Source organism: Pseudophryne corroboree, chromosome 8 (assembly GCF_028390025.1).
Source record: "Pseudophryne corroboree isolate aPseCor3 chromosome 8, aPseCor3.hap2, whole genome shotgun sequence".
Classification (NCBI taxonomy): domain Eukaryota; kingdom Metazoa; phylum Chordata; class Amphibia; order Anura; family Myobatrachidae; genus Pseudophryne; species Pseudophryne corroboree.
Window position 1 is genome coordinate 28,683,360 of NC_086451.1, and position 13,252 is coordinate 28,696,611.

At 46.4% G+C, this 13,252-nt stretch overlaps 1 protein-coding gene across 13 annotated transcripts in view; it reads left to right on the forward strand.

The window, feature by feature from the left end:
- Nucleotides 1-13,252, forward strand: part of GRIN1 (glutamate ionotropic receptor NMDA type subunit 1) — a 200,942-nt gene that overhangs the window by 79,969 nt on the left and 107,721 nt on the right. For all 13 annotated transcript variants that reach the window (XM_063936138.1, XM_063936140.1, XM_063936141.1 and 10 more), the window contains one exon: nt 9,847-9,968. In XM_063936138.1, coding sequence (XP_063792208.1) covers nt 9,847-9,968 — 122 coding nt within the window. The remainder of the gene's footprint in view (nt 1-9,846; nt 9,969-13,252) is intronic.

The following is a 13,252-nucleotide window of genomic DNA, read 5'->3' on the forward strand; positions in this document are numbered from 1 at the left end:
TGTATCTGTGGCTGAGGTGTGACACCACTCTGTATCTGTGGCTGAGGTGTCACACCACGCTGTATCTGTGGTGGCTGAGGTGTGACACCACTCTGTATCTGTGGTGGCTGAGGTGTGACACCACTCTGTATCTGTGGCTGAGGTGTGACACCACGCTGTATCTGTGGTGGCTGAGGTGTGACACCACGCTGTATCTGTGGTGGCTGAGGTGTCACACCACTCTGTGTCTGTGGTGGCTAAGGTGTCACACCACTCTGTGTCTGTGGTGGCTGAGGTGTCACACCACTCTGTGTCTGTGGTGGCTGAGGTGTGACACCACTCTGTATCTGTGACTGAGGTGTGACACCACTCTGTATCTGTGACTGAGGTGTGACACCACTCTGTATCTGTGACTGAGGTGTGACACCTCAGCCACCACAGACACAGAGTGGTGTGACACCTCAGCCACCACAGATACAGCGTGGTGTCACACCTCAGCCACCACAGATACAGAGTGGTGTCACACCTCAGTCACAGATACAGAGTGGTGTCACACCTCAGCCACCACAGACACAGAGTGGTGTGACACCTCAGCCACCACAGACACAGAGTGGTGTGACACCTCAGCCACCACAGACACAGAGTGGTGTCACACCTCAGCCACCACAGACACAGAGTGGTGTGACACCTCAGCCACCACAGACACAGAGTGGTGTGACACCTCAGCCACCACAGATACAGAGTGGTGTCACACCTCAGCTACCACAGATACAGAGTTGTGTTTGCTGATCTAATCCAGATTACAGGATACATAAGGTCATCCAGAAGTAGTTGTATTCTTAAAACGTGACGGCATCATTCCCTTAATATCTTGGATTTATTTGACACAAGAACAATAGCCTCTTTAAAAAGGTACAACATTTTAAAAGATAAAAGTTCAATATACATGTCCGCAATCAGCGCTGGGATAGACATTGCTGTGATAACTCTCTTTGGAGGCAGAATTTGTAGAATCAGTGGTTCTCAAACTTGGTCCTCAGGACCCCACACGGTTCACGGTTTTCATGTCACCCAGCAGCTGCACTGTGTATCACCAACTGTCACATTTTAAAAATGTACAGATGACCTGCAAAACATGAACCGTGTGGGGTCCTGAGGACCGAGTTTGAGAACCAGTGTTGTAGATGATCAGAAATCCAGCTGAATAAATAAACAATGCAATTTAACCCTATGCGTTTCATCCTACGGACTTCATCAGGGGTTTATCAATACAACTTTAACAGATTTTTCAAACGTCAATACTGCAAGAAAGATTAGTATAAACAATTTGTGAAATCAATTCACTGGGTGTTATAAGCTACATTATTGTTACACTAGTTACTAGCCTGTCAAAATGACAGAACAACATAACAGTAGCTCTGCGTGCCTGAATGGAACAACACTTAAACTGCTCCATCGGATGCCATCTAGTGGCCGCCATCATGTAAAACACTTGAATTCCCCTCGTAAAGGTGAGGAGCAGTGTTAGCTTTTTATTATATAGAATTAGAAGCAATGACTCCATGTAACTTTTCCCATGTAAGTCACTGATTTACCCCACCCCCTGGTAATTTTTGTCCTCCGGTGTTATAAGTGGGCGTGGCCACATGTATGTTTTGAAGGGGGTGTTAGAGAGACAGGACAGACAGAGAAAAATGGAGGATAATATATAAAACAAGCCCTACCCACTCACAGAATTAGCTCATAGACTTTGGAAGTGGCCCAGACAGCAAGATCAAATTGGATGTAAATTGGATCTGTTGACTTTGTTTCATATTGAGGTGCATTTGACACCACAATCTTAATGCATCAGTGTGACCAGAGGCTCAGATTACTATTCTGTGCTGTTCGAGGACCCTGCTTCTTCTACTATATAACTCTCAGTCTGTGGCTTTGTCTTACCTTTTGCCAGTTTCTACACTGTGCGGGGGAGAGCCTGGGGAAGCAAAGAATCTCCCAGCATACCCAGAAGAGACCATTACCTTTTCCCCATAAGGTCACACCCCTTTTCAGGTGCACAAGGAGTCCCTCACTTCAAATCATATATATTGGAAGGCTTCCTGCTGCCTCCATTCCCCTCCTCACATCATATCACTGCCCCCGTCACATGCAGCCCTGTCCTCACTGACACATCACTCATCTCCTGATATACTCTGTGCTGCTGGGGGACCATGCTCTTATGACCACCATATAACTCTCAGTCTGTGGCTTCCTGGTCCATCTACTCCCCTCCTCACATCATGTCACTGCCCCTGTCACATGCAGCCCTGCCCTCACTGACGCATCACCCATCTCCTGATATACTCTGTGCTGCTGGGGAACCATGCTCTTACCACCATATAACTCTCAGTCTCTGGCTTCCTGCTGCCTCTTTCCCTTTTTCTCACATCATGTCACTGCCCCTGCCACATGAAGCCCCTTCCTCAGTAACACATCACTAATCTCCTGATATACTCTGAGCTGCTGGAGACTCTGCTCTTCCCACTCTATAATGCTCAGTATGTGGCTTCCTGCTGCCTCCATTCCCCTCCTCACATCATGTCACTGCCCCTGTCACATGCAGCCCTGTCCTCACTGACACATCACTCCCCTCCTGATATACTCTGTGCTACTGGGGACCCTGCTCCTCCCACTATATAACTCTCAGTCTGTGGCTTCCTGCGGCCTCCATTCCCCTCCTCACATCATGTCACTGCCCCTATCACATGCAGCCCTGTCCTTACTGACACATCACTCATCTCCTGATATACTCTGTGCTGCTGGGGACCCTGCTCCCCCCACTATATAACTCTCAGTCTATGGTTCCTGCTATCACATTCCCCTCCTCACATCATGTCACTGCCCTAGTCACATGCAGCTTTGTCCTCGCTGACACATCACTCATCTCCTGATATACTCTGTGCTGCTGGGGGACCCTGCTCTTACCACCATATAACTCTCAGTCTGTGGCTTCCTGGTCCGTCTACTCCCCTCCTCACATCATGTCACTGCCCTGTCACATGCAGCCCTGTCCTCACTGACACAACACTCATCACCTGATATACTCTGTGCTGCTGGGGAACCCTGCTCTTACCACCATATAACTCTCAGTCTCTGGCTTCCTGCTGCCTCTTTCTCCTTCTCACATCATGTCACTGCCCTTGTCACATGAAGCCCCTTACTCAGTAACACATCACTCATCTCCTGATATACTCTCTGCTGCTGGTGACCTTGCTCCTCCCACTATATAAATCTCAGTCTGTGGCTTTCTGCTGCCTCCATTCTCCTCCTCATATCATGTCACTGCCCCTGTCACATGCAGCCCTGTCCTCACTGACACATCACTTATCTCCTGATATACTTTGTTCTGCTGGGGCACCCTGCTCCTCCCACTATACAAACTCTCAGTCTGTGGCATCCTGCTGCCTCCATTCCCCTCCTCACATCATGTCACTGCCCCTGTCACATACAGCCTTGTCCTCACTGACACATCACTCATCTCCTGATATACTCTGTGCTGCTGGGGACCTTGCTCCTCCCACTATATAAATCTCAGTCTGTGGCTTTCTGCTGCCTCCATTCTCCTCCTCATATTATGTCACTGCCCCTGTCACATGCAGCCCTGTCCTCACTGACACATCCCCCATCTCCTGATATACTCTGTGCTGCTGGGGACCCTGCTCCTCCCACTATATAACGCTCAGTCTGTGGCTTCCTGCTGCCTCCATTCCCCTCCTCACATCATGTCACTGCCCCTGTCACATGCAGCCCTGTCCTCACTGACACATCACTCATCTCCTGATATACTCTGTGCTGCTGGGGACCCTGCTCCTCCCACTATATAACGCTCAGTCTGTGGCTCCTGCTATCACCATTCCCCTCCTCACATCACGTCACTGCCCCTGTCACATGTAGCACTGTCCTTACTAAGACTTCACTCATCTCCTGATATACTCTGTGCTGCTGGGGGACCCTGCTCCTCCCATTATATAATTCTCAGTCTGTGGCTTCCTGCTGCCTCCATTCACCTCTTCACATCATGTCACTACCCCTGCCACCTTAGAGCTAGCACTTCATAGAAGCAAATTGATTTCTATTTTTTGTAAACCTGGAAAACAGATACAGTGATATACTCTATGTTATGGGAGTACCTCCCCTCCCCAAGCCATGGGTATTATCTCAGTCTGGACTACCTTTGATTTGTATCATCAGATCAGGGAAAGCCAGACACGTAATGAAAGAGACTTTGTAACATGATAAGCGAGGCACTGAGCCTTGGCACGTAGCAATGTTTGTCTTCTGTCACAGTGACCTATTATCTGTAATCAAAATGGTAACCTTAGCCCTGTCCCTACACGGCTATCTCTCTTCAGTGTTCAAACAGCGCTTCTGTGGACACTGTCTGCGTATAATACCCCGGCAAGTTCATGCTCTGACATGCAGCGGAACGCCTCATTGTCAATGGTAAATAAACACCTTATGCGATTATTTGGATTTGATTAACAAGCTCACTGAAAGCAAAGTATGAGGCGGGAGATAAATAAACCGAGGGTACCGTCAGAGCTCTTGTATTGGCATGCGATCGGTTTGGAGCTACAAACCTTTGAAATGTGTGGGTTTTTTTCAGCAACTTTCTTTGTAACATTTAAGGGAAAGGGTGAAACGGGCGTAGGTGCATAGGTTGCAGCTTAAATGGGGGCCACGGCTAACTGGGGCCCACCTTCCCTGTCAGAGCCTCGCTTAAATGTCAGTTTTTCATCACTGGGGGGCCCGTATAAAAATTGGTGCCCCTGGCTAAGGGTATAGCCTTCATTGTTAGGAGCCCCTTGAGGAGGTCCTCCAAGTGGGCGGGGCAGTGGTGCAGAGGGCGCTATCAAACGGCGGGGATCCGGACCTGGGTGACGCAATGCGCGGCCATTTGTATGATCACTAGCAATCCGTGAGGCTGGGCTACTCTCCGAGAACATCAGGTCCTGGAGACATTCTGAGAGAGCAGTGGGTCTACCACAAAATAATGTAAATAAAACCAAATGGTCGACAAGCATATGATCGATATGATCAAAAGGTCGACATGTTCAAATGGTCAACGTGACAATAGTCATCACAGCATATGGTCGACACGAGTTTTTGGAAATTTTTAGCATTTTTCAACTTTTTCATACTTTATCATCCACGTGGGCTATGATTGGGAATGGTAACCTGCCCGAAGCCCGCCATGCGATGGGACGCGTTACATTAATTGGGGTTTCATGTGCTGAAACCTACAATTTGACACTCAAAGCACATGAAAAACTCATGTCGACCTTTTCATGTGGCGACCATTATGTGTAAATTTTTTGTTGTGTCGGCACTTTTTGCATGCTGACCTTGTGCATGTCGACCATTAGGGGTTGATCTAGACCAGGGTGGGGAACCTCCAGCCTGCGGGCCATATTCTGGCCCACCCGCTGCTGTGTGTCAGCGAGACACGCCGCCCCTCAGTCCGACGGCGGTGTGTCTCAGCTGTCAGGGCAGGGAGGAGAGTGCAGCTATGTCCGGCGGCCGCGGCGGGTAGGATCTCAAACCAGCCTCAGCTGCCACGGCCAGTCCATGAGCTCTGATTGGCTCATGAACCAGCGGCTGGTTTGAGGTCCTACACGCCGCCACCACCGCCTGACATAGCTGCGCTCTCCTCCCTGCCCTGACAGCTGAGACACACCACCACTGGACAGAGCACTAAGGGGCAGGAGAGACACACGCTGCTCTCTCCTCCCCTCCCCTGACACACACAGCAGCAGCGGTGAGCAGCATTTGTGTATCTGGCACTGTGAGGGCATTTGTGTATCTGCCACTGCAGTGGCATATGTGTATTTGGCACTGCACTATTGGGGGCATATGTGTATCATGTCCCATTTTAATTGGCCACACCCATTTTTTGGTGCACACACTCAGTACTACTAAGGGGCATAAATACTGGGGAGCAGGGTCATTTTTAAGTTGATAATTTTTGTATGGCCCCCGAAGGATTTTATAAATATCCAAATGGCCCTTGGTAGAAAAAAGGTTCCCCACCCCTGATCTAAACACTGTTGATCTTTTTACTGTCACCCTTTTGAACCACACCAATACGTCTCGTGATCAGCTGCAGGCTACGCATGTGCCGAAGAAAGCAGCGGCAGACCGCACATACCCGGCACTACACATACAATAGGACATGAGAGCAGGCGGTTTACTCCACGTGGGGCCATTTCTCTCTGTACAGCCATGTCTGGTTAGCAGCCAGGCGGCTCCCGCGCAGGCGCACGCAGCAGAACCGTTTCATGTAAGTGTCACCGGAGTGTCCGTACTTGTTTGGGGTGTATGGACGGAGATTTGACGCCTGTTTCTGACGGATATTTGGGCTGGTGAAAGTGACCATACCAGTGAGAGAAGCACAGTGTGTTGTGAGACCATACGCATAATGCCTCACGAATAATCACATGGAAGGTAGTAAATCTGTCTGCCCCGGTCTTCGCTTTTCTTCCGACTCGTAATCACGCCCAAAATATATAGTATGTTGCTTCTTACGTCCTTGTGACTCCTGCACTCCATACCTGGACTTCCTAGAATATTTATTTGTTGCGTACACAATTCCACTGAGAAACACATACATTAGTGTCCTCGTTTGCGGTGCTGTGTTGTCAGCCGGTTTACTCACCAACAGCCTGTATCAAATGCATTTAATGTAAATTAACGAAGAGGTTATACTCACTATTACAGGTAGGTGCCACAACAAGACCACCCACCACCGTATAGTGGCCTTCTCGCCTATGTTCTGTTCTGTTGCAGGTTTCTGTCACTTTCAGTTTCTTAGTGCATTTGGTGAAACGGGCGTACCGATCCCGGCCGTTCAATAACTCACATAGATAACCAGCAAGTGATGTATATAAAGGTGGGACGGTGACTGAATGCACCTTCATGCTTTTAGGTCTACGTTCCTCTCACAAAATAATCCCAGCAGATATAGCATAAATAATTAAAAAAAAAAAATTGTGTTCATGTATGGATCCTGCGTAGCGAAACCTTTATGAATTTAGAACATTAAATGCTTCACTGTTGATTGGCGCTATGTATTAATGATGGTCTGAGGGAATTATTTCATTATGTTCAGCCAGGCGTTATAATGATGATTATTATTAAATGTGATTTATTGGGGCACCATAAGTGGTCAGCAGCACCGTACAGAGGGCAAAACAGTGAGACTGTACAAGGTATAACAGTACAAGTAATAAACAGCACAAAAACTCTCAACACGGCCACTGATGCAAGGGGTGCAATGGAAATACTCAACATAATCTGACACCTGTACCTAGGGTACAGACTGGGATTTGAAATCAGCCCTGACCCACGCACATGACAGGGGTGAGCGCTGCAAAATAGGGTAAGTGGACACTACCGACGGGGGCGTGCTGCAAGTCAGGAATTGTGGACTCACGGCACGCCCCAATTTCCATGGAGACGGGCAGGGGATTGCTGAAAGGCACATGGGGACTTGCCGCATGTCAGGGAGCGTGGAGTCACAGCATGCCTTTCATTTTCATGAGATGGAGAGAGGGCAGGAGAGCGGCCAGACCAGAGAGTCGGAGGCTGCGCTGTGCTCGGCCTTCCCGGCTCTCTGTGTGACAGAACCGGCCCAACCGCCCATTGACCCTTCTGGCATTTGCCAGAAGAGCCAGATGGGCAGTCCGGCCCTGCCTATACCTATTAGTGTGGGGGCGCAGATAAGGGTCTAGGTCGTCTGAAGAAACAAAAATAAACTAGGTATTGGAGTGCGTGGTCAGAGAGCCCATGGTGGAAGTGTAGAGTTGAGCTGGTGTGCAGGACAAGTAGATAATGCTAACAGGAGTGAGGAGGGCCATGTTCATGGAGCTTGCAGTCTAAAGGGAAGGAGTAGAGACAAACAGAAAACATAAGGAGCGAGCCAATGTCCTTCATTGCAAGGCCTGTGTTGCCTATTGGCTGACCGACAGCTCAAGCCTTAATACCATTGGAGGAAGAAGGGAAATCGGCCAAACAAGTTTAACTCTGGCAAAACTAGACTTACCCAACTGGAGGCTTTCGGCACACAACATTTGGTGCTCTAGGGCCACCACATCTACTAGTCACATCCTCCACTCCAGAAGATCCAGTTCCTATGTAAACTGTATTTACATTTCCATATGTTCCTTCCAACTGTAAAGTCTCATTTTATGGGACAGTCCTATTGTTCTGACAATCAGGACTTCCTTCCCTACTGCTAGGACTGTTAGGAGATGTGTCTCACCCATTGTCGCAGGTGGATGCACATGGTAATGCATGTGTGTTTTTAGGGGCTGGGACTGACCTAAGGCATCGGAAGCACTAAGCATGCCCCCGCGAGGTGGTCACTGCATCCCCCAAGCGTTCCATGACCAAACGTCCTATTCCGTCGCTGCACACACACAGTCCTGATTCCACAATTGCCATGCTGGGAGGTATGAGGTGAGAAACCACAGGCCAGTGGCTCCTAAACGAGAATAAGGGTCTGGTTAGGGGCCCTGGTATAGGTTCATCAAAACCTAAAGCTCCAAGACTTAAAAATAGTTGTTAATCAAGCAGGGGTGTTATTAGGCTCCAGAGGGTCCGCGTGCCGATATCTACGCCCCCCCCCTTTATATACAGAAAATGACATAGTCTTCTGCACTGCGCCAAAGTCTTCTGCTCATATGCCGTACATTTTGCCACCTTCTCCAGTAATATGATGCAGGCACCATGTTTCTGGTGATTACTTCAGAAAGCTGAAATCGACAGAGTAATGGCATGATTGGCCGGGAGGAGGTAAAGAAATGCAACTGGAGCGGAGGGTGTGGGTGGACCCAGGGCCCCATGTGCAATGCACAACTGGCCCCCATTCTACTGTCACTCAGGCACCCGACACCTAGGATTAGTAAGACATTTGACGCAAGTAAAGAAAAGCTACACAAGTGGGTCAGAGGGACCTCATGTTGCAGGATACCCAACGGCCCATCCAAGCAGAAGAGCAGACACAGGTAAATGGAAGCAAGGACGAATAAAGCATAGATAATACGCAACAGAACAGGGAACTGTGGAGAGCTGGGGAATACATATGGCAGGAGTTGGGGAAACAGGATATAGGACCGGAAAGTCTTGGCTAGCCAGCTGCCAGACACAAACTCAGAACGCCAGAACAACAAGACTGGGAGAAGGTTCAACAAACTGGATCCATTACAATCACAAGAAGTCGCTTCCAGGGTTCTGTAGAGGTCAAGAAATCTTGCAGTTGTGACGAATCAAAGCATGGATCTTCCAGGAGGGAGGCAACATATACCCGAGCAACCATGTGCCAGCAATCGGAATCATTAGCCAAACACACCAGACCCTGATCATCAAGCAGTCTGCTTCCACCTACCAAACGGCAAACTGCAGGATCTGTCCAGCACCTTCTGCCACCTAGAGGCAGCCACAGATATGGCATCCCGACAGCCGTTCCAAAAAAACATGTGAAAAACTTTATACGTTAATTTAGGTGGCATTCCTATATGATCACTTCGATTGTGAGTTTTTCAAAGTGAGTTTTTACCTCTCCTAAAATGAAAGAAAAAGTTTGTTATGCGAATCTAGTGTTTCGATGTTCACTACAGCTGAAAAATAATGACATTTCTAAAAAGAAATGTAAAAAGCTGCGGAAGTGAAACTTTTTTTTGTTTTATAACTAAACCAATTTGATTTAAAAATAAAATAAAAAAATTAAAGGCTCCATGACTTATGGTCTCTTACCTTTAACCCTGCCTACTGGTGGAAGTAAAATATCCATGCATATTATTTTATTTATCTTTTTTTTACTGATTTTAGCGAGGATGACGCAAGTACCGTGTACAAGACGGCAGCTGTATTGGAAATGACAGGACCCGGCTATGTCTGGTTGGTGGGAGAAAGAGAGATATCAGGAAGCGCGTTACGATACGCACCTGACGGTAATGTAATACTACTAACGCGTTTCACCTTCAGGCACTAGATCTCACTGGACATTATATAATTGGCTGACGTCAGTGGAATATATTTCATTACTATTACTGTTAGCAGGCAGTTGTTGTGTGGGCTGAAACCTCAGTAAATAGATTACTATATACATTTGCTAAGATCCAGTGGGATCCCTGTGGCACAGTGGTTCCTGGTAACATTAGGTGCTGCGGATATGGGGTAATCCTCTATGCCTAGATAACAGGTGCTTCAAATATTGTAGTTCTTTTGGCTGCAGGAAGCATTGAGTGTTCCCATTTCTTAATTCAATAGTTATTTGAAGACTAGATAAATATTTTTGTTGCTATTTGGTGCTAAAATGTTTAATTATTTGCCTTTTTTAAAATAAAAATTGTAATACATTAAATCTTGTTCCCCCTGGTGGACAGTTACTCTTTTTATTGCACCTGGCATCTTATGCAAATGAGAGGGGATGGGCCAGTTAAAGCGGTCTTTCTGGCAACGTAAGACATGGGGAATGTTAGAGGAAGGAAGTGATATGGTAGCTGTTCAGGTGCAAGCGGAGATCTGGAACACTGGAAATTTGCTGCTATGCTCCAATGTTATGTCCATTGGATTCCTATGGACTTTGGATCATATTCCACTTCCAAGGAAGCTTTCTGTCAATGGGTAATATATGTGTAACAATCACCAGGAAATTGTTCAGACAGGCCCCAGCCCTTACCAGGCTGTGATATGTGTTACCCTGAATATTAAATATTGTCAAAACTCAATCATAGAGCCAGAGCAGGATTATCCATTAGGCAACCTAGGCTCCTGCCTAGGGTCCTGTGTGTACAGGGTAGTCTGAATTGTTTTGACCTATCATTTGCATGTGTTGTTTTACAAGGAGATGGGAAAAGGGCACAAAAGCAGCATCAGGCTTAGGGCCCCATGAGGCCTTGATAAGGGTCCGTCCTGACAGTTACTCTTTTTATTGCACCTGGCATCTTATGCAAATGTGAGGGGATGGGCCAGTTAAAGCGGACTTTCTGGCAACGTAAGACATGGGGAATGTTAGAGGAATGAAGTGATATGGTAGCTGTTCAGGTGCAAGCGGAGATCTGGAACACTGTAACAATCACCAGGAAATTGTTCAGACAGGCCCCAGCCCTTACCAGGCTGTGATATGTGTTACCCTGAATATTAAATATTATCAAAACTCTATCATAGAGCCAGAGCAGGATTATCCATTAGGCAACCTAGGCTCCTGCCTAGGGTCCTGTGTGCACAGGGTAGTCTGAATTGTTTTGACCTATCATTTGCATGTGTTGTTTTACAAGGAGATGGGAAAAGGGCACAAAAGCAGCATCAGGCTTAGGGCCCCATGAGGCCTTGATAAGGTTCCGTCCTGAGCGAACTTGGGTACCATTGTTGTTCTAATGCAAGTCCCAGCATGCTTTGCCAGCTAAAGACCAGTTGGACATAACCAGTTGGCATAACCAGCTGGACATTGACTGGAGTTCTTCTGGTGGTCATACTGTAGCCTGGAGAAGTCATTACATTTGTTCCTTGGGAACGAGGAGAGGCATTGGTGCTGGGGTTGGTGTTGGGGTCTTCTTGTTCTTTGCTTCTGGGCAGCAATATGTCAATTTGAATGAATGTACAGTAAGTGGGCACATTACACATCTGGCTGTGTGGTATCATGGTGCTCACATATTTGATGGCTAAGTTTTGCCTTGACCCTCAGACAACTTGTTGGGTATATATGTGCCCAGCGTATACAGTGGTTTATTACATGTTCAATAATGAAAGTTATAAAAGTAAAATAAGATCACTATGATGTTCTTCCCCTTTCTGCTTCCCCCTGTTTTCTAACCCCACTACTTACCTTACACCCCTCTCTCCGCACTTCTCTACCAACTCCTTCCATTCATTTAAACCTGACCTTATATTATAACATCAAGAGCTGTTACATACACCTGATACCTGATATAGTATCCTAAATGTCTTGCTGTATTAAGTATAATGTTGTTGTTGTAACTGATATCATTTATGTAACAGGTCAGATGTACTGTGCACTGTATCTGTGTAATGTATCCATTTATATTATGTAGTTTTGGGATTTTGTTGTGCATTTTACATTTGAAGTATTCCAGGTAAGTTTTGTAGTATGCGTAAACAATATTTGGTCTATATTAGGTACTCGTTTTAGTCAAGATTTAATCAGTAGATCTCATTTTTTCATTTTAGTCAATGTTTTAGTCATAACTTTTGCAAAGAGTTTAATGATACTGTAAAGGATTTTGTGGAAGAACATTTATCTTAAATTCCCTTGGGAAGTTTGCATACCTTTAACTATGTGTTTAGTAATCTAGGCTTAGTAGGCTGAGAATGTGTTACATACTGAGTCTGACTTACCATAGTGCTCCCATATATCATATACAAATGAATGCCTTAAGTTTGTTAGAACAAACAATTGCAATACACAATCATATTTCCTTCACAGCGGGTCATATTTATTTTCAGCAAAAATCCAGAACACATAATTGTTCCTGAGTTCCAGTGTTAATTTTGACAAGGATTTTAAATTTACTTTTAATCTTAGTTTGTTTTTTTGCTTTGTTTTAGTTAAGATTTAGTCAGTGGATCTCAGTTTTCATTTTAGTCTAATTTTAGTCCTGAAATAAACTATAGTCGACAAATAATTTTTGTCAAAATTTTAGTCGACAAAATTAACACTGGATGACGCAGCCCCCTGTCAGGGTGCTCCAGCGAACTTACAAGTCATCAAAGGTAAGCGCACCCAAAGACTGTAACATAACTAAGCAACTCAACCAAATTTGTACCCGGAGTGGTGACCTGCTGTTGATTCCCGCTGTAAAATAACAGCTAACGACAAAATCACCACCAAAAACAACTACAAAATCTCCTCCTCCACCTCTGGCCCTGGTAATGGTTGCCACTCTCCTCCCCTCTCTGAGCCCCTGGTCCTACTGAAGCCAGACTAGATAGAGTAGCTGTTGGTGGAACCCAGCATCATGTAGCCCCGCCCACCATGACATGGTAATGCGATTTGCATCAACAAATCGCAGTGGCGGAGGGTGTTACTTTCCAAGGAGCATCATTAATTCTCAGCTACTCCCATCTCTGACTTCACGGAGCTACCATCTGTATGATTCAGGGGGGTAAATGTCACCAAATATGCTATTGGCCCAGTCCACAAAATGGCCGACTTACCTCTGGGCAGGTGTGAAAGTTGGCATGGAATTGAATACCGCAAATATATATGGATCCA